Genomic DNA, 27,077 nt, shown 5'->3' on the forward strand with positions numbered 1-27,077 from the left:
TTTCAGTTGGAAGCAGGGGGTGCAGGTTTGATCCCTGGTTGGGGAACTAAGATCCCACATGCCGTCTGGTGCAGCCCAAAAAAAAAAAAAAATCCTTTGATGCCCTGTTTGTTGCAAATATTTTCTGAGTATGTTGCATTTATGTGAATTTCATTTATGTCTTATTGTGTGATACAGAGGTTTTAGTTTATTTTTATGTAACAAAATGTGCCCATTTATTTTCCCTTTATGGTTTTACATCTTGCTTAGGAAGTCTTTCTCCACAACCACAACAAGAATATTCTCCTATATTCTCTTCTAGTATATTTATATTTTTGTTTATAGATTTTAACATTGTTTATTTATTTTAATTGTGGTAAAATATATATAACGTAAACTTTACCATTTTAACCATCTTTAAGTGTACAGTTCAATAGCATTAAGTACATTCACATTGCTGTGTAACCATCACTACCATCCATCTCCTGAACTCCTTCATCTTGCAAAACTGAAACTCTATACCTCTTAAACAGTAATTCCCCTGCCTCTCTCCCCTCAGCCCCTGGTAACCACCATTTTACTTTCTGTCTCTATGAATTTGACTACTCTAGGTCTCTCATAGAAGTGGAATCTTACAGTATTTGTCCTTTTGTGACTGGCTTATTTCACTTAGCGTAATGTCTTCAAGTTTTATTCATGCTGTAGCATGTGTCAAAATTTCCTTTATTTTAAGGCTCAACAATATTCCATTATAGATTTATTTTTATGTCTAGGCTTTAATCCACGTAGAATTTAGTAGTGCTTGGTAAGAAGTAGGGACTTTTTTATATTTAGGTTGGTCATCTTTTAAACGGCTCCTCCATCAAAACCCAAATTCCCATGGGGGCTCAGGTCTGTTTCCAGACTGTTGTTTTATTGATCCCTTTGTCTATATCTGGATTGGAATTACAATGCTTTAATTACTCAAGGTTTTCAGTAAGTTTTTGTATCTGCTAAAAGCATGTCCCATCCCCATTCTTCTTTTTTAGACTTTCCAGAACCACTCTCAGACATTTACTTTTTCAGGGGAACTTTAGAATTAGTTAGTCACAGTCCAAAAATACTCCCCTGGGATTTTGATTGGCATAGCTTGACGCTACTCACTAACTTGAGGTCGACATCTAATAAAGCTGAGCCAACACGTTTCCAGCCAGATTTTGCTTCCCAGTGGCTCTCCAGGCTGTGTGGTGCTGCCCTCTGCGGGGGAGGTACAGGCCAGTGCTACCTCTGCCAGCCTGCCCAAGGCCTTCCCACTTGGTCCCCTCCACCCTAGCCTATGATTTCCAAGGCTTCTAGAAAGGACAAACTCCTACATACCCTTGGTTTAATTTCTTTCCTTCCTCAAATGACGTTTGGATTTTAACTTGAACTTTCAGAGCCAAAATCCTAGTGGGACTCATGGAAAACTCAGGCCCTACACTAGAACTGCGGGGAAATACTTTCCTGCTCCCAGCAAACACCCCATAAGGCAGACACTGAACACATGTGTGACCAGTAGACGGGTAACTAGGGTCCAGTGGATGATTTTTTTTTTTAAAGGTATTTTTGAGATTTTATGGCCTAGTATTTTTTTTTAATTAATTAATTTATTTATGGCTGTGTTGGGTCTTCGTTTCTGTGCGAGGGCTTCCTCTAGTTGTGGCAAGCGGGGGCCACTCTTCATCGCGGTGCGCGGGCCTCTCACTATCGCGGCCTCTCTTGTTGCGGAGTACAGGCTCAAGACGCGCAGGCTCAGTAATTGTGGCTCACGGGCCCAGTTGCTCCGTGGCATGTGGGATCTTCCCAGACCAGGGCTCGAACCCGTGTGCCCTGCATTGGCAGGCAGATTCTCAACCACTGCGCCACCAGGGAAGCCCCGATGATTTTTTTAACAGCTCTATTATTAATGGATACCATAAAGTTCCCTTGTTTTAAGTGTATTAATTAAATGATTTATAGTAAATGTACAGAGTTGTGTGACCATCACCAAATCCAATTTTAGAACATTTCCACCACCCTAAAAGTATCTTTCATGCCCATTTATGGTCATTCTCTGATGCCACTTTGTCCTGAGCATTACCGCATCAGGAGGAGTGGGGGACCGAGAGGGGATGTCCCCAGGAGATCCTCTGCCTGTGAGTCTAGGACCAATGCCCCAACAATGTGCATAGCATGACTCGTAAGCCAACACTCCTCTCCTGAAGAGGCCCAGCTGGGGGCTCCTCCTGAGGGCAAAGGCCATGCTGAGCCCCATCCTTACTTTTCCAGGTGGATAAAGTTTGAAGAAAAGGTAGAGGAAGGAGGCGAGCGCTGGAGCAAGCCCCATGTGTCCACACTGTCCCTGCACAGCCTCTTTGAGCTCCGGACCTGCCTGCAGACGGGGACGGTGCTGCTGGATTTGGACAGCGGCTCCTTACCACAGATCATAGGTGAGGCAAGGACCGCTGTGGCCCCCACCAAGCAGGGCAGTGTCGCCCTTCACCTGCCCCGTCTCATGCCCACCCTTGGTCTGCGTGGCACACCCACCTCTGATGCCTGCCTAATTCTGCAGAGACCAGGCTTTGGGTCTGAGGCCCCTAAGGCAGTGTCACAGTTGCTCCAAGTTTCAGATACACGTAGAGAGGGAAAGGTCAGCCTCTGAAATGCCATCCAGCAATGTAACAAAAGGGAGAAGTGCTTCTTAACATGGTTGGAGACACCTATTGCCATGGCAACCTGTTTCTTGTCAGGGTAAATAGATCACCATTCCTCTTTAGGAAATTAGCTCTCGTTTGATAGAGTGGCAAAGGGAGGGAGCGGCTTGCCTTATCATCCCTAAAACTTCTTGTGAATTTTGTTTTAGCACATTCAATTTTGCCAGAACTACATTGCCCAAAATACTTTTCTAAAAAGAATTCATGTTAGGATTAAAACCACTTAGCATTGTACCTTGTGCTTCTTAAGGTACTTTCATGTGTACAATTTCATTTATTTTCCACAATGTTATTGATAGAAAGAGCAGAGACTCCTATACCCACACATGCATGCGCATGTGCACCCACATGGGCACACAGTGAACCCCCATGCACACACACATGCATCCACATGCACAAACTCCCACAGACATGCACACACCCTTTTACATATAAGGAGGTTGAGCGTTCATGACTGGTCCAAATTTTCAGTTTGTGGCAAAGGTGGGACTCTTTCTACATTCCCTGCCTCCTTTAGGTCACTTTGAATCCCACTAATAACAGATGAAACTGAAGACCCCCACACCCCTGGTCATTCGGTGCCACATGGACAAGGCATGTTTGTTTCCCACTTAGATGATGTCATTGAAAAGCAAATCGAGGACGGCCTCCTTCGGCCAGAGCTCCGAGAGAGGGTCAGCTACGTCCTACTGAGGAAACACCGTCACCAAACCAAGAAGCCCATCCACCGCTCCTTGGTTGACATTGGAAAGTCAGTCTCCTCCACCACCAGTGAGTCGGGCCATACGCTGGTGGCTTGTTCTATGCATGCATCTCAAAGCTGCAACCCTCCACTCTTGATATCCCAGAGTTGAGATGCCCAGACACTAGCCTTGCTGGACCTGTCAGATAAATGCAATAATCAGTACAAAGTTGATAACGCTGCTAACTAAAGAGACTTGAGGAATCTCCTTAGATGAATTATTTTAAATGGAAAATGTTTAGCCTACAGTGGGTACGTACTCAGCACTTACCTGTGTTCCAGGCACTGTCTGAGTGCTCCACGTGCATTAACTCACTTCATCCTCACAATAACCCCATGACTAGGTACTGTTCTCATCATCCCCAGTTTACAGATGAGGAGGCTGAGGCACGGAGAGGTTAAGTTACTTACCTAAGATCACATGGCCAGTAGGTTGTGGAATCAGGGGTGAACCTAGGTCATCTACAACACCTGGTGTCTATTTAATCAATTGTATATCTATTTCACTTTCAAAGGTACAAATGTTTTCTCTAATCATGTTCAGACTATTCACTTGCTTAAAAAAATCCTGAAAAACAAGAACCAAAACCGAAACATCCTTTCTTCCTAGAAGGGGAAGAGACATGTCTTGCAGCCCAGCTTTATTTAGGTGAAATGATTGTAAACGTGAATTGTGCTAACGTAAGAAGCTGCGCCACTCCAGCAAGTCTGCCGAAGTCAAATCTCTTCTGTCCCTCCTCCCAGATCGCAGCCCAGGCCGGAGCCCCGCGGCGGGCCCGAGCCTACACCACTCCACCGAGGACCTGAGGATGCGGCAAAGCGCAAATTACGGCCGCCTGTGTGAGTATCTTCTTTCTCTGCCACTGTGTGGCAACTTCGTCCTGGCTGTGGGCACTCTGGAGTCAATTTTCATACTTTCATAGCAGAGGAGGTAAAGCCCAGGGTCTGTCTAGAACTCTCAGGCATCAGAAGAAATCTAACTTTCACCCTAAACCTGGGCTGCCCTCAGAGTCTAACTTACTACCGTAATTTTCTAAATAATTACTCCAAAAACTGCAGCTCTAATCAAGTCCTGTCATAATCAATACCCAATCCTGTGTGCTAGGCATTTTTAACTTAGTCTGTGGCTTTATTTTCACCAAACTGATCATTAGCCCTGTTTTTGGTGAGAAACAATCCTAGAAACAATTAAAAACAGGCTAGGTCCTTTGCCCCAGGACAGAGAATGTTCCCGTCCCTGGATGACAGTCTTGGGCCCCAGACAATGAGATGCTGGTGGAGCTGCAGCCCCCGAGGGCTGTGACTGGGTGAGTGGAGCCTGTGAGGGGCATGGTCACAGACTGGGCTTTGTCAGGCAATTCATCAGGGCTGAACAGACAGGTGAGCTGTGAGGCAAAGGAAAGAGGGAACTTGGGAAGTGAAAAGAAAAAGCAGCGTGAAGGAGTATTTTCCTTCAAATACTTTTACTAGAATGACAAGATATGAACAAGCACATCCCAGGGCTGTGCCCCTGACCGGGCCAGAGGAATGCTTCAGGGCGGTGACGGTGATGTGACCTTCGCCACGGCAGGGGTTTGTTCTTAGTGACCCCAGGATGCTCTTAGTCTCCCTGGTCTTGGTTATTCCGCAGAGGGACGCTGGCGATCAGAGGCGGTGGACGGCTTTGGGACGAGCCTTCTGCTCAGTTACTCACTGTATATGAAGTGCCAGCGCTGCCGTGGTGGGGACCTGGATAAAAGACATGAATAAGTGATTACAGCTTTGTGTGCACACCTCCCCACCCCAAGGTGGCACCTGGGAAGGCTCAAAGAGGAGGAGACACTTGCCTGAGTCTTGGAGAATAAACAGAAGTTTTCCAGGAGCATGGGGGAGGAAGAGGGTGTTCTTTAGAACAAAGGAAACAAACAGCATGTGAAGGGAAGGTGCTGTGAAGGGTGTGCCGCATTTTCGGGGAAATAGTGTGATTCAGTTCACCAGGATCTAAGGGAAAGAGGGTCCAATCCAAAGGGGCCTATGAATCCTGCAAAAGGCCCCAGCCTGTATTCTGAGGGTAATGGGGACTCCAGTTTTATGCTGGGACATATCATGATCAGATTTTTATTTGAGAAATAAACTAGAAGGGGCTGAACTATTGGGACCAAGAGACGGGGGCCATGTCCGGGCAGCGAGAGCAAGAACAGAGAGAAGGACCCCGCTGGGATCCAGCGACTGGTGGGAAGTGGGAAATAAGGAAGAGGGAGGCGTCGAGGCTGGCTCCTGGTCTGCTCTGATTGCCAGTGGACAAAGGGGAGGAAGCACCGGTGGTGTGGGGTCTATGCGGGGAGACGTTTGACGGAAGACAACGAGTTTCGTTTCAGGTGTGTTGAGTTTGAGGTGCCAGCTCAGGCTGCTCAGAGGAATCTGGAGCTCAGGACAGATCTGGACTGGAGACCCAACCTGGGCATCCCCAGCACAAATGTGGATGGGGAAGAAACAGGAGGGGATGGGATTGACCGAGGAGGACGGGGGTGAGGCCTCTGGAGGGTTTGAGTGCAAAGCAAGGCCCTGAGGAGAGCCCAGCAAGAGAGGATCCTGGATGGAAATAAGAGAAGGGAGCCAGTGGAAAGCAGAGTCTGGAAGTGCAGGGACACCACAGACCACAGGAAGCCTGAGAGGGCTCACTGGATGTGGCTGCTGGTGGGAAATGAGAGCTGAACTTCTCCTGCCTTAACGGAGGAAGGAGCTGTTCGAATAGTTCACCACCACTGTTCTCGCCATGGGGAACCCCACCTTCCTTCCCTCTGCCGGCCCAAATCCCCAGCTGTCTTTAAAGACTCGCATGGGTCATGGAGGACAGAGGTGAAACTGCTCTTTTCTCTCCAGCAAGGCCCAAGCTTAGTGACACCTGGCTCGTTACCCAATAGTGTGTCTGTGTCCCTCCCCACCTCAGGACCTGGCGCAGAGCAACATCTTAGTCTCTGCCCAAGAAGGCAGGGCGGAGGGCTGGGACCAGGGCGTAGCACACTGAGGAGTGAGAAGGATGCAGTAGAACCTGGGGCCCAGCAATTCTTTTAAGAAAGCTGCCATTGAAAAGAAGAAAAGAGAGAGAATGCTAGCTGAGAGGGGCTGCAGGATTAGGGGAGGGGAGTTTGCTTTGGTTGTGAAGATGGGAAAAGCCTGTGTAGAGACCAAGAGAAAAGGACCTGCGAGAACCTGTCATCCCCTGATGGACCTTCTTTTCCTTTTCTCCTAGGTCACGCCCAGAGCAGAAGCATGAATGATATTTCTCTCACCCCAAATACAGACCAGGTAGTAAAGCCCCTGCACTTGGCTGCAGTGGAGGGCCAGGGCAGGAAGAAGTCTTTGGTTTCAGGGGTAGGGAGCCCCTACAGGCAAAACTCTACTCCCGTGAAAAAGTGGGAGTCCCCGGGAAGGATGCGGGTGGGGCTCTGGGTTGCCTTGGTGACTCAGTCCAGTCCATCACTTGGGTGCTGGCTCTGTGCCAGGCCCTGGAAGGAGTAGGGGACAGAGAAGTGTGATCAGATGAGAGGCCAGCTATCCCTGACCTTGGGGTTTATTGGAGAGAGAAGACTGCCACACAGAGTTTCACCTCATCCATGACCCGCAAACACATTTAAGGATGAAGTGGGGGCTTGGGCTGGTAGAGAAAAGCAGTGGGGCCTCCCTGTGGGGACAATAATGATAGTGAATCAACTGGACTGCCCAATAGTGTATCTTCTCCTTGGCTAGTGCCGGATAAAGTCAGCTCTTGTCTCCCACCAGCTTAGCTGAAACCTCCTTGATGAGATCAGAATCCCGCAGACAAGTTGAGTCCAAGTTCTAAGCCCACAGCCCAGGACCCCCATGACTCTGCCCCCGAGGGAAGCCGAGAGGAGGCTGCCCTCAATTCCAAACATTCACATCTCAGGGGCAGAAGGTCCCAAGGTCTCCTTGCCTGGGCCCCCAGGAGTGGGAAGGAAGGTGATGAGGGAAACCTGAACTTTGACACCTACTCCTCAGGAGCTTGGGTGACCTCCAGGCCTCCAAGGCAGTCCCAAGTTTGATGGAAGGCAAAACAAGAGTATTCCCTCATGTCAGTGTCTCCAGGGCCCTTTGGTGGCCAAAATAATAAAATAACAATAATAACGTCATCAACCAACATTTGAGGTCCACACATTGCATGCACTACATTGTGTGGTGCATTTTCTGTGCATCATGAAGGTACTATATCATCTTCACTCTACAGATGAGAATATAAAAGCAGTTAAATAACGTGCCTAAGTTCATGCAGCTGAAAGGTGGCATACCCATGATTTGATCCAGGCAGTCTGACTCTAGAGCCCTTAATTTGGGAGTGACTTAGGAACGAGTATTCTGGAATATTATTTAGAGAAGAATCCCACTTTACTATAGTCATGCGCACAGACAGTGGAGCCGTTATAAGAAAGCACTGCCTAGTAAAAGTTTTTCACAACCTGTTTTTCACTACCTAAGTGGTAAGACGAATGCTCTCCTCTACTTTCCCCCGGCAATGCTGCCTTTGATTTAGGGATTGGAACCCAACACCAGGCACCAGCGTCCAGCTCTCCTAACTGGTTGTGTGATGCTGCTTCTCAGTATCTGCAGCAGCCCTGGCAGTTCTTCAGGTGTTCTTTAGGTGCAACTTTCTTCACCACTCCACATTGGCCCTGAGTTCCAGTGAGTTCCCGGTGATCAGAGTGTGGATTCCAACAGCATCTCTGTGTGCAGTGACTCAGCAGACCTGGACCAGAGTCCCCTGTGTTCAGGCAGTAGAGTCAGCAGGACCCTGGTTAGACAAGCCCATGTCCAGACCATCACCAAGCCAGGGTGGCCAGAACACCAGCATGGCCCATTTCTGGGATGCCACAACCCTGGCCTCCTTACTGGGGTCGCAGCCTACAAGTGAGGACCAAGGCCCTGTTTTAGCTCCTCTCTGCTCATGGTTACGAGCGTGTTGCATGGGCCACCCCAGAGCATTGCTGTTTTCAAAAGCTTGTTCTCCAGGGCACTCCTGCCACCCACCTGCTCCCTGCCTGATGCCCAGGGACATGGAGTTGGCAGGGAGACCCTGGCACACCCAGACCTCCATCCTGAAGAACCTGCTTATGAACCAGCTAACTGCTCCTGGGACAAAGGGACTTTTTGAGTTGTGGGGACTCTGGCCTTCCCATTAACTCCTGCTGTTGCTTATTCTCACTGCGTTAGGGTCCTTGGGGCTGCTGCCCAGGTGGTTGTGGAGAGTTTTATGTTTTTTAAGGGATTTAAAAGATTATAAGGGTGCAGCCCTTGCTCACAAGCCTTTTCTAGTGCTTGGTAGGTCCCCAGCCCAGTATGTATCACGTTCCCCACGAGTCAAATCAGGAAATGGCTGTGGACCCAAAGGGGCAAGACCTGTTGGCCATGCCCATGCCCATAGCTGACCCCTCTCCAGGGACAGAAGGAAACTATCTTCACTGAGCTTATGAGAAACAAACATTTCTGTGCCCACAAGAGAGACTCTCATCAAGGGGGAATGGGTGGCAAAATTGTGGCGTCCACAGAATCTCTCTGTACCACTTGCCTCCACCTCCTGGGCCCTTTCTTCCTTTGTTGGCCACTGTGGACTCCCACCAGCCCCGTCCTCCCCAAACGCTCCCTCCCCACCTCTCTCTATGAAACTGTCTCTGTCTGCTGCCCAGAGGGAAAGTGATCTGAAAAACTAATGTACCCTAAGATGTTAAAGACTAAGAAAAGTGCGTATGTGACCACCCCTGGGCATTTTCATCATAAGAGAGGGCTCGGGAGGAGTCGGCATCTTATCCGTAGGATGAAAGTCATGACCGCAGAGAGTGGGGCTGATTTGGGGCAGAGGGCTTGTCTCCAGAACCTCTCACATTGGACCCCACTCATTCTTCCTATTTGACCTTCCTGCCCTGACTAGACACCAGCCAGAGGGACTGGACAGAGGGTACTTCGATAGTCTCAGTTGGAAAGGCTCAGAAGCTATGAGTTTCCTGGGAGGTCCTCTAGGGGTGACTTGGGGGCACAGAAGTCTCCCACAGGCTTGGGCCCACAGGTCCAGGGGTTCCTGTCAGCCAGGAAGCTGGTGGTAAAGAAAAAACAAAGTGTGTCCACTCTGGCCATCAGGATGGTCTCATTCCTCCCACGGCCATCCAGGGTAAAGGCAAAGAGGGAGGGCTGGGCAGCTGGAGTGTAAGGGCCAAGACTCCCATCTGCTTGAGCTGCTGCTGAGGGAAGAGACCTGATGTCCAGCAAGCCCTGACTTTCTATTCTGACCCCTCAACTCACACTTCAGTAGAACAAGGTTTTCACCCATCAAGGAACATCTTAGGGGGTCAAGTCATTGCCTGTTCCTTCCCATCTACGAAAGGCTTAATTGGTCCCTGGGGTTAACCAACTTTGAGTCTCCTCATCTGCAGATTGTGGGAGAGTGTCGGCTTATTTCCTTCAGTCTCTTGAGAAACGCTGGGAGAATTTTGTAAGGTTAGGTCTCCACAGTAGTCTGAACAGGCTGAGTGAGAGCCGAAACCACTGCATGTGAGTATCCATGGGTATCTCGTGTCCCCCTCACTGACCAGCGGAAAAACAAATTCATGAAGAAGATCCCCAAGGACTCAGAAGCCTCCAATGTGCTCGTGGGCGAGGTGGACTTCCTGGACCAGCCATTCATTGCCTTCGTGCGTCTCATCCAGTCAGCCATGCTGGGAGGAGTGACAGAGGTGCCTGTCCCCACCAGGTGAGAGCCATTGAAATCTGCCCACCATACCCACCCTCGGGTGGCCAGCTGTCCATGCAGTCAGCTAGTAGTGCTGTTGGAGACACCCCTAAATCGAAGAAGGAAAAGTAGGGAACTGTATGGGGAGGGCAATCTGACTCAGGAAGAATTTGAGAGAATTTATTTAAAATAATCATAAACAAGAAGTAGCCAGCAGCTGGGAGAGGCGCTGCTGGGTGAGCTCTGGGATGCCAGGGCATGGCAAAGATGCTCAGGTGGGAGTGAAGAGGAATGTCTCTCCAAAGCAAATACGGGATTCAGAGGAGGGAAGGGACATGTTTCTGCCCAATTAAAAAATTAAGAATGGGTACTATTTAGGGCCGGAAAATCCTTCTCTCCACCTGCTTTTACTTTTCCTTCTCACTTTCCCCCTCCTCCTCCATCTTCTTTGCAGATTTCTGTTCATACTGCTGGGACCTTCTGGGAGAGCAAAATCCTACAACGAAATTGGCCGTGCCATTGCAACCCTCATGGTAGACGACGTAAGTGCCACGAGAAGCATGTACTCCTGAATGTCATGGCTCCTGCATCAAACACTGTGCCTTCATTCATTCACTTATCCAACAGTCACGTTTGAGCACCTACTGTATGCCTGACCCTGTGCAGGGTGTGAGGATTATGAGAATGAGGGAATAGTCTCTGCCCTTTAGGAGCACCAATCAAGTGGGAGAGATCCTAGAGTGAACCACGTGCTAACTGCCCAGGCTGTCAATGGGCCCTTCACACACGAGGGGGCTTTAAAGCTAAGGATGAGCGCCAGCCTAGGAGGCAGGCATTCCAGGCAAAGGGCCACGGTTCGGAGAGGGAGGAGCTGGATGGAAGTGGTTTGATATAGGCTCAGTGTAAGAGCTTCTAGAGCAGGAGGTGACACCAGAGAGAGGAGCCATATACTACACGGAGCCTGTAGGCAGAGCTGAGAGTTGACACTATGTGACAGGGAGCCTAGAGGAGTTTAAACATGAGCACAGCCCAATCAGATCTGTAAAGTCAGAAAGAACCCTCTGGAGACAGTGTGGAATGATGCAGCCTGACCCTCCAAAGATGAAGGGCTGGGATGTTAAAACAGATTTGAAATACCTGAGCTTCTCCGACTGGGCTCTGCACAGGTTTTCTAATGAGCTCGCTCTGTGGGAAACTGAGAGCAGAAAGGTTAAGTAAGTAACTCAACCCAGGTCGGACAACTGGAATACAGAGACCTGGCCTTCAGGTACAGGAAGAGCCGCCTTGCCCCATGTCCCACTGTCCCCACTGTGCTATGTTTCAGCTGCCCCGTTGTTCTCATCTCAGAAACTGAGAGCAAATTGGCAGCTGGAGTAATGGTTCAAAGTGACTTTCTTTGAAAGTATATGTGGTGTCCCCCCGGGAGGTGGATGAGATGGGGACCGCAGCAAGAGAGCGGCCCTTTCTCTTCCTCTGCCTCTTTCCCTGCCAGCTCTTCAGCGACGTGGCCTACAAGGCCAGGAATCGGGAGGATCTGATCGCGGGGATTGATGAGTTTCTAGACGAGGTCATCGTGCTTCCCCCTGGAGAGTGGGACCCAAATATTCGAATTGAGCCACCCAAGAAGGTGACTTCTGCTGACAAGAGGTGTGTATGAATGAAGGGGTGGCAAGCGGGGAACCGGGTCAGAGGGAGCTTTCAGTCTGTCCGTTTCTTATTTTGGATTTGAAAGGAAGACGTCAGCGTACATGGGTTTATACTTTTTTTTTTCAGTTTCACTTTATTTCTCTGAAAAAAAGAATCAGAAGCAAATATGCTGAATGTGACCATCTGTAAAACCTGGGTGACCTGTGTGTGGGCGTTGCTAGATCATTCTCTGCATTTTTCTCTGTATTTTAAGATATTTGATGATTTTAGTTGGAAAGGTAAAGGAGTTGTGAAGACAGCCCTGGAGGTGCTGATCTCTTCCTAGGATTGGGAGCCCCACTGTCCCCTGTCGCCCTTCTCCTTCCAGGAAATCCGTGTTCTCCCTGACTGAGCTAGGCCAGATGAACGGCTCTGTGACGGGAGGCGGCGGCGGGGCTGGAGGCGGCGGCGGGGCTGGAGGCGGCGGCGGCGGCGGCGGCAGCGGGGCCGGCGGAGGGAGCAGCGGGGATGATGGGGAGATGCCAACCGTGCACGAGATCGGGGAAGAGCTCATCTGGACAGGAAGGTGCCCACTCCAGGCCTGACAGCGACACCAGTTGTCTTAGATTTCTCTTCTCCTCACCCACCATTTAGGAACCTTCTCCACCTCTGTCAGCAGCACCCACTCCGGGCCTTGGGATCTGGCCAATGCACGCTCTTCCTCCCCAGCCCTCAAAGCCCCTCCTGGATCTGGCAGGAAAGGGGAAGCTAGTGGAGGAACCCAAACTTTTCTCAGGACACCCTTTGTTACCGGTATTCGTTTCTTAGGGCTGCGGAAACAAAGTATCACAGACTGGGTGGTTTAAACAATAGAAATTTATTCTCTCGCAGTTCTAGAGTCTAGAATTTCCAAATCAAGGTGTCAGCAGGGCCATCCTCCCTCTGAGATTCTGGGTGGAATCCTTCCTTGCCTCTCTGTAGCTTGTGGTGGTGGCCAGCAGTCCTTGGTGTTCCCTGGCTTGCAGCCGCACCATTCCCATCTCTGTCCGTGTCCTCAGATGGTGTTCTCCCTGTGTTTCTGTCTTCATATAGCATTTTCCTCTTCTTATGAGGACACCAGTCATATTGGATTAGGGCCCACCCTAATGAATTCATCTTAACTTGATTACATGTACAAAATAAGGTCACATTTACAGGTTAGAATTTTGATATATCTTTTTGGGGGACATAATTCAATCCATAAGAGTACCTTTTGAATTTTTTAAACCTTATGTTACCTAGTCAAAAAACTTGTTTTAAAAGAAAACAATAGAAAATTTTCCTGGCTTGCGTTTCTTTGCCAGCTCTTAGAATAACTTGGGTAGATCTGAATTTAGGAAAGGACACAGCCCTGCAAAGCTATGTGCAAATCATAACTTTGAGAACGAGTCATGTTTTTTATGCCCTTGGCTCTCTGCCCGCCAGTGGTTCCCAACTTTACCTACTCCCCACTCCCATCCTCACCCAGGGGACATCTGGCAATGTTCAGAGACATTTTTGTTTGTCCCAGCTGGAGGGGAGATGCCACTGGTGTCTAGCAGATAGAGACCAGGAATGCTGCTCAACATCCTCCAATGCACAGGACTGCCCTCCCCCCAACAGAGAATTCTCCAGTCCAAAATGTCAACAGTACCAAGGCTGAGAAAACCTGCTCTATGCTAAGCACTGTGTTAGGCGCTATGGAGACTAGCATCCCCGGTAAACACTCTCCCTAAACCTAAAATTCCCCACTCGTTTGTTCCACAAAGCAAAGAAACCAGTTATAAGGTTCAGAATCTGCCCTTGATGAACCTGTTATAAACCAGGATCTCTCCATCTCCTAAAGTTGGACACACCTATGTTTACCAAGCACAGGCACCCTGCGGATGATCAGGGGCGTGAGGAGGATAGCCATCTATGGACCCCAGGATTTCCATTCCCTGTGGAATGTTAGGTCTACCCCAAGGCATATTCCCATAAGGCCTTCCCTCTCCCACCCAGGCTGTCTGTGACCACCCTTCCCAGTGGAGATGGTGCCAACCACAAACTCAGTCTAAAGACAGAATTCTTCCCTGGTCTTAAATGTTCTGGTGGAAAGATCCCTTTCCGCATCCACCCCTAGTCAAGTTCCCCTCCTCACTGCAGACTCTGCAGGCTCCTGTAAATAGCCCTGCCCCTGCACTGGTGTTTGTGGTGAGAAAGCAGTATCTGGGCCTGTCTTGAGCAGGTTCTTCGGTGGCCTGTGTCTGGATGTCAAGAGGAAGCTGCCCTGGTTCCCAAGTGACTTCTACGATGGCTTCCACATTCAGTCCATCTCTGCCATCCTATTCATCTACCTCGGCTGCATTACCAACGCAATCACCTTTGGTGGGCTTCTGGGGGATGCCACTGACAATTATCAGGTGTGTGTGAGCTGGGGACATGCATGCAAACCTCAGAAAAATCTGCTGCCACCAGGTAGTGGTAAGGAGCTTATTCCCATAATCCCCAAACCAAGGTTTGGGTTTGACCTACCATCCAGGTTCAGACCATCACTTTTTGTAATCCTTTACCCTTGAGAAAAATAATAACAAGCTGGCATAATTAAAAGGTCTAAAGCTAAATCATATTACTAAAGACCAAATTTAAAGATTATGTAAATAGAGCAAATGTTTAAGGGGAAATCATCTGCTTTGTTAGTTGATACTTTTCCTACTGATGCTTTAATGAATTTAATGAGCACAATTAATTGAGTTGCTAATTGTGACCTTCTTCCCATACTTTTTTAAAAAACTAACCTTAAATTCTTAGCTTGAAGTTAAGACATTTTTAGAAATGTCTACCATGACAACAACACAGGTATACCTGGGGAAAACAGTTCAGCAGAGACACTAGCCTGAGACCCATACAAGGGTCTTCTCCACTGGGGGCCTTTGGGATAGTATCACTGGAAAGCTCAGAGCACCAAGGTGAAGACCCATTTTCCCAGATAAATTAAGATGAGTGCCTATCTCCAGCCCACACCACTCTCCTGAGCAGCAGGTTCAATATCCAGCTACCTCCTGGGCATGTCCATATAGCTGCCCTTTGGGATCCCCCAACTCACAGGGCCGACATTGCATCCATTATCTTCCCTCCAGACCTGCTGCTCCGCCCAGCCAATGAGCGACACCATGGTTGACCCAGATATTCACACATCATCCTTGACTCATAAATCCCAGCTTCCCCCAGTAGCCCTCATGACATGGTCCTACTTGCCTCTCAAGCCTCATCTCCCAGTATTCCCTTTCTCAGATTCCTGTCCTCCTCACTCATCTGCATTCTGTTTTCCATCAATCCTGATCATCTTTCAGTTCTTCAAAGACATGCTCCCTTTCAGCTCCAGCCTTTGTGAATACTGTTCCCCTTCCCGGCACACTCTTTCTCATCCACTGACCCTATTCTCCTGGTCAATTCTCTGCTCATTTTTTGGTTCTCAGCTTCCCTGTATCTACCTCTTGGGAGGCTTTCCTGACCAACCCTTCACTTTTACTGTGTGCTCCTACCTTATCCCAGCTTATCATATTCCACGGCAGTGGTTCTTAACAAGAGACGATTTTGACCCCTAAGAGACATTGGGTAACATCTAGAGACAGTTTGGGTTTTTATAACTGGGAGGTGAGGTGCTACTGAGATGCTAATAAACATCCTACAATGCACAGGACAGCCCCCTACAACAAAGAATTATCTAGCCTGAAATGTCAGTAGTGCTGAGGTTAAGAAACTCTGCTGTATGGAAATCGCCTAGTTTCTTGTGTGTGTATCCCACTAGAATGAAGATGCATTATCTTGTTTGTACATGGGTCCTTAATGTCTAGCACAATGCCTGATACATAGTAGGCCCTTAATAGATTTTTGAATGAATGAATGAATGAATGGTCTGACCTCTAAAATCACCTACTAGATCTTTGAATGAATAAATGATTGGGTGGATGAATGGACTGTCCTCTGGGAGTAGAATGGGCACAGGAACAAGCATGACCATTGGCAGCCCTGTTTTCTAGGCCTTAGGGTGCCAAAAGGAAGTCACATGGGACCTAGAATTAGAGAGTGATGCTTGGCAATTGTGAGAGGTTGTGGAGTCAGAGATGGGGAGCAGAATCTGAGGAGGAGAGGACCTAGGATAGAGGACGAGCACTGTGGCCCTTGCTGAGATAACTGGGTTCTAACCTGTCGGAGAGGCCCCTTTCTCACACCTCTACTGAGCCTCACACTCCTCATGTCCCCAGGGAGTGATGGAGAGTTTCCTGGGCACTGCCATGGCTGGCTCCTTGTTCTGCCTCTTCTCGGGACAGCCTCTCATCATCCTCAGCAGCACAGGGCCCATCCTCATCTTCGAGAAGCTCCTCTTCGACTTCAGCAAGTAGGTGCCCTTGGTGGCCCCCAGTGCCTGCTTTCACACTTGGGACAGTATGCCAAGGTTGGGGTAGGGGAAGAGCCCCAAGGGGGAGGTGGGGTGAGAAGGTACCAAAGCTGTCTTTACCTGTAGGAGGCACTGCCAGGTGGTCCCTACTGACTCCCTCCGATATCTGCCTTTAAGCCACCTTAGTGCATATTAGCACAGCCCATGGGGAGAAATCCAGGCAAGACAAGAGGAGAGAATTCACACTGCTTTGCTCATGAGCAATTATGACTTGAAAGTCAATGCAGTGTATAAAAAGTTTCAAGCTGGAGGTCAGAAGGCTATACCCTGACTCACGCAGCTCTGGGCTCAGTTGCCTCACCTACAACATGAGCCCATTTCTAAGGTCTGCTCCAGCTGTGTCATTCTGAAATTCCCTGTTTTTCCTTCACGCTGGTGTTTTTTACCAAATGTGTAAGAACCGAAGTGTGTGAGCACCTTTCGGCCACCCCATGGGAGCCTTTCCCGGAATTCTCAAAGACCAGACAACCCCACCCGGGAACTGTCCCCATCCCCAGTCCTCTTGTACTTCCTAGGAGGGCATCTGTGCCACAGGAGGGGCAGATGAGGTGCCCAGGGTGGGTCTGGGGAGCCGAGCACAGCCAAGAGCCTTGGGCTGGAGGCCCTTCGATTCCCTCTGCTTTCCAGAGGCAATGGCCTGGACTACATGGAGTTCCGCCTCTGGATTGGCCTACACTCAGCTGTCCAGTGCCTTATCCTGGTGGCCACAGATGCCAGCTTTATCATCAAGTATATCACCCGCTTCACTGAGGAGGGCTTCTCCACCCTCATCAGTTTCATCTTCATCTATGATGCCATTAAGAAGATGATTGGTGCCTTCAAGTACTACCCCATCAACATGAACTTTAAGCCTGACTCTATCACCATCTACAAATGCGAGTGCGTCGCCCCCGACACAGGTGACCGGTAACCCCAGAGGTGCCCTAGGCCCCCACCCACTACCCACTCCCCTCTAACACCCACTCTCCCTCTGCCTCCCCCCCTCCACCCCGTTGTCTACTCAAATGCAGGAGCATGAGCCTGCTTGGGAGGGGCTGTTCAGCCAAGGACTTTCTGTCCCAAAGGAGCAAATACAGGGTCTTAAACCAGTTTTTGGAAGGAAATCAAGGGGACAGGAGGTCTAATGAGGATCACAATACCAGAGCCCAGGGTCGTAGTCAGGAGGGAGCGGTGATAGTGATACCCCAGGAAGGGAAGAAGGCATGCTTGGCCTCAGTGTGGAGTAATGTGGAGGCCACACCAGTCAGAAATGCTACTCAGGGGTTCCTGCTCTAGGCCAGAGGTAGGCCTGATGGAGCCTAAAGTCCCTCCCAGCTCCATGAGCACATGACACCATGAGTTCTCCCTGACACATCACTGCCAGTGTGTTCACACCAGAGGGATGAACATCCCTACAGATGGGGACATGTCCAGGGTGGAGGATTAGTCAGGGTGGAGGAGGACCTGGCAACTATGTCATTAAAGAATGGTTACAGAACCTGGGGTTATCCAGGCTTTTAGAGAGGTATTAGAGAAAGACTGTCATGTCACAGAGGGGCCAGATTCACCCTGTGTAACTATAAGATGCAGAATGAGGGCTGAAGAACAAAAGCTCCAGGAGCCAAACGCTGGCTGAATTCAAGGTATATCTTAACAGTGGTGGAAGCCACCACCCTGAGAGGTATTGGCCCCCTCGGGTGGTAGCAAGCTCCTTGGACACTACCTGGATATCCATCTGCCAAAGGTATCGTAAAAAGGATCCCTGTGCTGGGTGGGAGGCTGAATCAACCAACTGGTCAACTCATTCCTGTGAAGTCCCTTTCTGACCAAAAAAGTGCCATCTGTAAAGTTAGGACTTTCCATAGCTGAACCACTGGCCTCTTTCGCAGTCAGAATCATGCCCCTAAGAGCTTTCAGTGGGACGTGCTCAGAGTGCCCAGGATGCTATAGAGCAGAGGCTAGAGAGCCATCCACATACCTCTTAGCACCACCAGGCTGGACTCACAGAGAAAACTGAGGTCCAGAGACACCCAAGGTCACACCAAATGTCAGTTTCCCTAGGGGATATCAATGCTGGCCCTTCCAGTCTCATGGAACGCTTGTGAGGTTTTCATATCTATACTCAGATTCAGTTGGCATTTCACATAAGTAGTTACCATGTTGTTCAGCACCTTAATGCATACAACTGATAAAAAATATTGATAAGTCAACCAAAAATATTTGTTGCACAATTATTGTGCACTCTACTTTAGACTAGGCCTTGTAAAGATAAAGTTGTTCTGACATCAGGGAATATAGTTTTGGTTGTACCCTCTCACCCTCTGTCACTGCTCTGAATTTGTAAAGATGTCGAGACCATTTTTTTCTCTTCTTTTTTTTTCTATAATTAATTTTGAGTTATTTCATTAAAACCCAGCAGTAGGTGAAGCTGTCTGTTGTCCTGAGCCAGGGCATGTTGCTTGCCCAGGGGAGTGAGGAGATCCTACCTGCAGGCTCTTGTCATCACACTGTAGAGCAAATCCCATCTCTGTGGACTAAGCCCCATCAAGGCACTTTTGTTTTCTGCTCACACCCTCTGGACTACAGATCCATTGCACTGAACACAAATGTTCCCACAAACATGGCTTTTGGAAGTACACATCCTTAATTTCTTTCAGAAATGGTCCAAATTCTAGGGTCATATGTGGAACTTTGGCCATTCTGGCAATCATCTGTCCACAGGAGGAACCAAACATAGGGGTTCCCTAGGAACAGGGCACATAAGGTAGGATTTGAGAACTATAATAGAATCCACCTACCACCAAATAGTGTCCCCTCTGGCCTTACCCAGGTGCCTAGTGTCACCTCATTCTTTTGGGTCATGCTATTGCCATGATTCTCAAAGTTGGTCCCTGGAAGCAGCATCAGCACTATCTGGGAACTTGTTAGAAATGCAAATTCTCAGACCCCACCCCAGACCTGCTGAATCAGAAACTCTGGGATAGAGCCAGCTGTATATTAACAAGCCTTCTGGGTGATTCTCATGTATGCTTAAGTTTGAGAACTACTGCTCTATTAAACTGAGTCATTATTAGCAACTAGCCATAGTGAGATTAGGTTTTCAGTTTCTTCATGGAGAGGAAAGGAACTGGAAACAGGACAAGTTAGTTTTGATGAGGACAACATGAAAGGGAAAATTCTAGATGTTTAGGAGACTGGGGAGGGGAGAGCTAACTAGGAGGGTTTCTTTCCCAGTCCATGGGCCACTCGTTTACTAACTGTTCCATAATCCTAGTGTTACTGCAAAACCCAGTTTGACTGTGGCACACTATCACTCTTTGTCACTCTTTATCATAAGAGCTTGTTTCGGGGCACGCTTTTTAATCTGATCTTGTTTCCATTGTAACTGGTTTGTATTCTATTTGTGGATGCTGCACACACTGACTTGGCTGCTTTCAATCCCAAGTGAGTACCACTTTGTGAACACTAGAATTTAAAAATATTTGATACTTGGACCCTTTCTAGGATTTTCCGTGTTACAGTTCTTCCTTCTTCATCTCAAAGTGGCTTTCAGATAAACCTCACAAAGTTCTCGATATAAAAGAATGGCAAAGCCTCAGCAGAAGACTTCAAAAGAATGTCTGATCTGACAACCGTGGGCAATGGAAGTGCATCTACACTCACCAGGCTCGAGTGTTAGCTGGGAGTCCTGTAGCATTTGCGAGGGGACCCCTGAGTCAGCCTTCCTGCTCCATTGTTAACTGTGCATCATGTTCTTTTGGTCAGTAGTGTGAGGAAAGGCAGCAGGTGTCCCTGATTTCTCTTCAGTGAAGCGTCCTTCAGAATAATTGTAACAAAACTCTGGGTTTGTAGAACTTCTCAGAATATTCTGCCCTAGGTCAAGACTGAATTCCTTAGCCACTCCCAGCCCCAACTGCCCCAGAAGTAGGCAACATAGAAGGGCCCTGTGATCCCATCCACCCCATGACAGTTTGTTAGAGGTTGAAGGAAGCTTCATGAATAACCTCTTATTCCCTCTGGGTTCCTAGCAGGAGCTAAATGGGGTTTGCGATGCATTTAGATTATTGCCAGCAAACTGGCTGAGCCTCCTCCCTCCCTCCTTAAATCAGCTGCAGAGGAATTGCTTAGTCAGTCTTCACTTGGAGGATGAAGGCAAGGAGAACTTGGCCCTTCTCCTCTATGCATGCAGGGCAGGAGCAAGAGAGAGGGTGACCTGGCCCTTCTCTATTGCATGCAGTGCAGGAACAAGAGAGAGGGTGACCTCCAAAGCTGCCTTTTTAATAAATGGCTGCATCCCTCAAGGAGGGGATTACAGGTCCTCTCAACTCATCTCATGGCCCCTAAAAGGACCCCTCCTCTGCTCCACTTAGGGACACTGAGGCTGGGGCAGGGGACTGTGGACAAGGGATGCAGAGTGAACAGCTGAGAGCAGCACCTCTGGGGTCCTGATTCTCCTTCAGGTCCTGGGCCCAGGTTTACTTTTCCTCAGCTAGCATTTAACGGGCAGATTAGGGAAGATACCTAACAAGTTCTTACAGGCCCAGCTGACCTGAAAAAAGAACCAACAAAAAACACATATGGACAGGGCAGGAGAGAAAGGAAGTGTATGTGGAGGGGAGCAAGGCAGGGAAGGAAGCTCGTCGTATAGAGCTGGGAGGTGTGTAGGCTCTGGGCCAGCCTGCCTGGGATGGACAACGGCTCCTCCAAGTGTGAGTTGCGTGACCTTGGGCCATGGGCAGGTTACTTAACCTCTCTGGGCCTCAGTTACCTCATCTTTAAAATGTGGAGATTTCTTGGGGATTTAGGAACTTAGCAAGGTGATGTATGTAAGGGTTTGGCACAGTGCGTGGCAAAGAGTAAGTTCTTTGAAAATGTCAAGTCTAAGAGCACAGACATTGGTCAAGTGGGTGGTAGGGATTCACAAGGCACATTATTTACCCACTTGTGTTAGCATTTTGTCTTGGCAGCAGTTTTTAAAGCCAGCCCTTCCATGTCAGACAGGAGCTGTCCTAACCTGGCCCAGCTAGACTGTCGGAGCTGTGGCCCAGGCTCCCTCCCACAACCCCTGCCCTCCCTGAGCAAAGTGAGGAGAGTGAAGGGTACAGCTGCCCTCACAATGAAAGCTGGTCCTTGTCTCTAAGGAACTGGAAGGAAATGGGCAAGAGTGGGGCCCGGGGTGGGGTGCAGGATCCCCACCCAGCAGTTGCTGACCCTTCCCCACGCCCTGTGCTCATCCACAGCGAATACAACCGCGTTCAATGCTTCAGCCACGTCGCCACCAAACACCAACACTTCTCTGGTAAGTCCTTTGTTCATGTCAGACATTCAAGGGCTTATGTTTGTGGGGAGAATGAGAAGATTTGGGAAACTTAGACCAGACTTGCAGAGATTAACCCTGCTGCACACCCACAGCAGGGTCACCCGCAGAGCTGTGAAAATGAATATTTTAAGTATATACTGTCAAAATCCCATTTTGTCTCATTTTATTAAATCCTTGTGCATAAACCTCCCCCCCTCCCTCCCTCACACACACACACACACACACACACACACACACACACACACACACACACGACGGGGAGGGGGGCGGGGTTGAGGTGAGGAATGGTAAGTAGGGCTGCGCAAGGCTGTAAACTTTCCCGCCCATCTTTCTACCTTCTTCCTTGCCTTTCTACCGAGGACTCCCAGTTCCTAACCAACAATGCTACCCTCCAGCCCCAGAAAGCTTATTAATGCTCCCCCCTCTCTGAATCTGATCTGTCCTTTGCACTCATGTGTCTCCGAGGGCCCCAGGTCTGGTCTGCCTTTCCCAATAATGATGAGCAGTGGCCGTCAGGAGAAGACACCTAGCCTAAGTGGCACTAATGGTGGGAAGTAGAAAACCAAGTGAAGGGTAGCACCTGGTCGGTGCTGGGAGGAGACTTTTGGACTTTTAGTGTCCCTAAGCTTGCCCCTTAAGTTACCCCTGCACAGGCAGCTGACTGCTCAATGGCAATTTAACCTAAGATTTTCTCAAGTATCTGATTTTGAGGGAGGAAAAATGGAATCAGTCAGTGCCTATGTATGAATACTTACTATGTGTAAGGTGCTGTGTGCGGGTGATATGATGGTTTGAAAAACATCTAAGAAACAAACGTGGTCCTTGCCCTCCAACCTGCTTGTAATATGCATGTGGAGGTTAACCTGAAAAAGTAACGGGCAGCACAAGTAGAGCGTGCCATGCACCAAATATAGGTCAAATGCATCCTTCCAGCAGTGGAGGCAGGACGTACTCTGCAAACTAGAGAAGAAAGCCTCATAGAGAAAGTAGAACGTGATCTGGTCTTGAAGGTTGGGAAAGTTGGTTCCATAGAGAACAGCACATTCCAAGCCTAGGGACCAGCATAGACAGAAGGGCACAAGAGGAAAAGCACAAAATCTGTCCTGAGGACAGTGGGTGGACCAGTCCTGCTGAGACAGAGTGAGGGTGGGGCATCACACAGGGAAATCAGGAGAAATAAGCCAAGACAGAGATGTTGGGCCAGACCAGTGGGGCAGTAGAGGCACAGCTACATTGCGGGGAACATTCCGTGTTGGTCTGTTGATCCCCATTCTATTGGTCTATTGATCTAAGCAGGCCCAGGGCCAGCTCAGATTCAAAGGGGAATCACCTTTTGATGGGAGGACCGTTGATGTCACATCGCAAAGGAGTGTGGACACAGGGAGCCATGATCCATTGGGGACCGTTATTATATCAAACTACCACACTTCTCTTAATACAAACATACATTATGGCTAGTTGCAAACATCTGTTTACTTCATTATGTAGGTTCCTGAATATTTGCACATTTATTTTTCAAAATATAAATTAAATTTTATTATACATTACTCTCCTTCTATTACACTTAGAAACATATATATTAATATACGTGTGTGAATATAGATATATGAATATATGTACATATACATACTTAGGAACATAAATAAGAATATATATAGGAATGTGTATTTTATATATATATATATATATATATATATATATATATATATATATATATATATATATATAATAATTGTTTTGTGTGCCTTGGATTTTAGGCATCTGGGACACCAAAGGTCAAGTGACTGAAGTGATTAACCCAAGAGAGGTCTGACAAGGGTGGGGTGTGAGCCCCTTTCCTTCTTCTATGCACACAAAAAGTGTGTGCATAGAAGAAGGAAAGGGGAGGATAAATGTGAGACACTCCAGGAAGGAGTTGTGGACAGGACCCATGGTTGATTGACTGAGATGGGAGCCAGTCCTGCACTTTTCCTCCTCACTCACAAAGCAGTACAACCTAGAACACAATGAAGAAGCACCTGTCAGCTCCTAAACTTCCCAGGGAACCTCCTGCTTGTCATTCCTTGAAACAACCTGTCCCCAGGACCATCACTCTGTTGCTGGGCACTATCATGGGGCAGGAGGGCTGGGGCCCCTTGGAGGGTGGGAGGGGTGCGTGGGCTGCCTGGAAACTGCAGTGGGGAGGAAACAGCTGACCTCCCAGGAAGGCCCTGACTGTTTCTCTCCTGTCTTGGTCTCCAAGTACAACCCCCTTAACCTCACAGCGTTGGACTGGTCCCTGCTGAGCAAAAAGGAGTGTTTGAACTATGGTGGGCGCCTACTTGGGAATTCCTGCCAGTTCATCCCAGACTTGGCACTCATGTCCTTCATCCTTTTCTTCGGGACATACTCCATGACCCTGACCCTGAAGAAGTTCAAATTCAGCCGCTATTTCCCTACCAAGGTAACTTCACCCTACAGTCAGACAGTTCACATGGAAGCCACCACTGAGTCCCTGAGAGGGTTCTGGTCCATCTGATGGAATGGACACCACATCAGCACTTGCTCACTGAGGTTTTTTCAAGTTAAGAGCACAGACTTTGGATCAGAGAGAACTGGGTTCCCTTGTTGTCAAGCCCCATGACAACACTTGATATTGTCAGACTTTTATCTTTAGCCTAGTAGTATATTGTGGGTTTTTTCCTTTTATTTCCCCAATGACTAATGAAGTTGAAAATCTTATCATGTGTTTAATGGACATATGACCATTGACTTTCTTTTTTTTTTTTATACTGCGTTGTAATTTTAAAAGAAGTGACTTATAAAGAAGTCACTGTTATTTTTTTTAAGATCTTTATTGGAGTATAATTGCTTTACAATGGTGTGTTACTTTCTGCTTTATAACAAAGTGAATCAGCTATACATATACATATATCCCCATATCTCTTCCCTCTTGCATCTCCCTCCCTCCCACCCTCCCTATCCCACCCCTCTAGGTGGTCACAAAGCACTGAGCTGATCTCCCTGTGCTATGCGGCTGCTTCCCACTAGCTATCGATTTTACGTTTGGTAGTGTATATATGTCCATGCCACTCTCTCACTTTGTCCCAGCTTACCCTTACCACTCCTCGTGTCCTCAAGTCCATTCTCTAGTAGGTCTGCATCTTTATTCCTGTCCTGCCCCTAGGTTCTTCATGACCATTTCTTTTTTTTATATATATTCCATATATATGTGTTAGCATACGGTATTTGTTTTTCTCTTTCTGACTTACTTCACTCTATATAACAGACTCTAGATGACCATTGACTTTCTTCTTGTAAGAGCCTGTTTAAATCTCTTGCACATTTTCAACTGGGTTGTCTGTCTTTTTCTTTCCAATTTGCAACTCTTTATATATTCTGGATAGAAACATTTTTGTGATCATATGTATTGCAAATATCTTCTGCTCTATGACTGGCCTTTTTACTTTCTTAATGGTATCTTTTTTTATTTTATTTTATTTTTTTAAATTAATTAATTAATTAATTTATTTATGGCTGTGTTGGGTCTTCGTTTCTGTGCGAGGGCTTTCTCCAGTTGCGGCAAGCGGGGGCCACTCTTCATCGCGGTGCGCGGGCCTCTCGCTATCGCGGCCTCTCTTGTTGCGGAGCACAGGCTCCAGACGCGCAGGCTCAGTAGTTGTGGCTCACAGGCCTAGTTGCTCCGTGGCATGTGGGATCTTCCCAGACCAGGGTTCGAACCCGTGTCCCCTGCATTGGCAGGCGGATTCTTAACCACTGCACCACCAGGGAAGCCCGGTATCTTTTGATTAATAGAAATTCTTAGCTTCACTGTAATCAAATATATCCAATTTTTCCTCAAGGAAAATATTGGATAGAAGATATTCTCCTATGGTATCTTCTAAAAGCTTCATTGTTTTCCCTTTCATGTTAAATCTATAACATACCAGAATTGCTTTTGACATATAGTGTGAGAGAGTGTTTGTTTTTTATTTAGATAGCCAATTGTTCCAGCACTTTTAAATTTTATTTTATTTTTACAAACTAAAGAGGAAATTTTATTTACTTAGGTAACATTGGTTTATAACATTATATAAGTTTCATGTATACATTATGTTTATACTTCTTTTTTTTTTTTTACATCTTTATTGGAGTATAATTGCTTTACAATGTTGTGTTAGTTTCTGCTGTACAACAAAGTGAATCAGCTATATGCATACATATATCCCCTCCCTCTTGAGCCTCCCACCCACCCTCCCTATCCTACCGTCTAGGTCGTCACACAGCACTGAGCTGATCTCTCTGCCAGCCCTTTTTTTTAAAAAAAGACCATCCTTTTCCCACTACTCTGCAGTGCTTCCCTTGCCATATATCAAATGTACACATGTGATGGGATCTGTTTCAAGGTTCTTTATTCTGTTTCACTGATTTATTTGTATGCCAATATCACAGTCTTCATTTCTAAAACTGATAATAAGTCTGTATATCTCACAGACCAAACTTTCCCTCTTTGTCCTTCTTTTTCTTTTTTTATTTTATTTTATTTTATTTTATTTTATTTTTTTTATTTTTTATTTTTATTTTTTTTTAATAATATAATTCCATTTATTTGAGATACCTATAGTAGTCAAATTCATAGAGATGGAAAGTAGAATGGTGACTGTCAGGGCTGGAAGGGGGAATGGGGAGTTGTTGTTTAATTGGGGGCGGAGTTTCAGTCTGGGGGATGAAAACAGTTCTGGAGATGGATGGTAGCAACAGTGGCGCAACAGTGTGAAGATACTTAATGCTAGTGAACTGTACACTTAAAAATGGCTTAAAAGGTCTATTTTATGCATATTTTACCTTAATTAAGAAAAGATCTGAGGTGTCACTTTACGGTTTCTCCTTTCCGTGTTTCTTTTTGCAAAATAAGCAGATGCACACCCAGCCAGTCCCTCCACTCCTGCCCTCCCTCCACGTCTCACGTTCACTTAAGACAGAGCTCCCCCTCGTCACCACTCTTCCTGTAGACTTTAGGCTCCTCTAGAAACGTATCCAATGTTATACAAAGACTATGGCGACCTGGGAGTTACTTCACTGTTGGGAGGAAAATTCCCAATTTCCAAGTGTTATTTCCAAATGTTCTATAAGAGTTGAAAACATAAAATAACATCCTACAATAGGACAGCAAGGTGGCCACTGAAATGAATATGACCCAGAGGTTGTGCCTAAAAGCATTCTCAGCCTGTAACCCCTCACTCCCTTCCTACACCCTTCTTACCATTCATTTGTGGGCTGCTCCCTATTTTAGATGGAACTCTTATGTCCTCACTCAATTCCTCATCATCCCACAAATCCTACTCATTCCCCTTCCCAATGCCCATTGTCTTCCAGGAGCCAAAATGTTGTGTGCATCCCTGCTCCAGACCCCTAAGGAATGAGTGGAGTTTCCCTTCTGCATCAGTTTTCTCCCAGGATGCTCCTCCCAGGAATTCCTGGGAATTCCCCCAACAAATCCAAGACCAAGGCCCTTGATTCTTCATGCACCTCCTTTCTTGGGTGCAACCACTACCCTCTTAGCTTTC

The 27,077-nt window shown here is 47.6% G+C and overlaps 1 protein-coding gene across 4 annotated transcripts in view; it reads left to right on the plus strand.

The window, feature by feature from the left end:
* Window positions 1-27,077, plus strand: part of SLC4A5 (solute carrier family 4 member 5) — a 132,766-nt gene that overhangs the window by 75,050 nt on the left and 30,639 nt on the right. For all 4 annotated transcript variants that reach the window (XM_057557981.1, XM_028168253.2, XM_057557983.1 and 1 more), the window contains exons 5-17: window positions 2,266-2,426; window positions 3,306-3,461; window positions 4,177-4,272; window positions 6,665-6,720; window positions 10,011-10,168; window positions 10,602-10,689; window positions 11,640-11,794; window positions 12,162-12,359; window positions 14,019-14,193; window positions 16,039-16,172; window positions 16,860-17,131; window positions 21,452-21,510; window positions 23,774-23,974. In XM_057557981.1, coding sequence (XP_057413964.1) covers window positions 2,266-2,426; window positions 3,306-3,461; window positions 4,177-4,272; window positions 6,665-6,720; window positions 10,011-10,168; window positions 10,602-10,689; window positions 11,640-11,794; window positions 12,162-12,359; window positions 14,019-14,193; window positions 16,039-16,172; window positions 16,860-17,131; window positions 21,452-21,510; window positions 23,774-23,974 — 1,909 coding nt within the window. The remainder of the gene's footprint in view (window positions 1-2,265; window positions 2,427-3,305; window positions 3,462-4,176; window positions 4,273-6,664; window positions 6,721-10,010; window positions 10,169-10,601; window positions 10,690-11,639; window positions 11,795-12,161; window positions 12,360-14,018; window positions 14,194-16,038; window positions 16,173-16,859; window positions 17,132-21,451; window positions 21,511-23,773; window positions 23,975-27,077) is intronic.

Source organism: Balaenoptera acutorostrata, chromosome 12, assembly GCF_949987535.1.
Source record: "Balaenoptera acutorostrata chromosome 12, mBalAcu1.1, whole genome shotgun sequence".
NCBI classification, from domain to species: Eukaryota; Metazoa; Chordata; class Mammalia; order Artiodactyla; family Balaenopteridae; genus Balaenoptera; species Balaenoptera acutorostrata.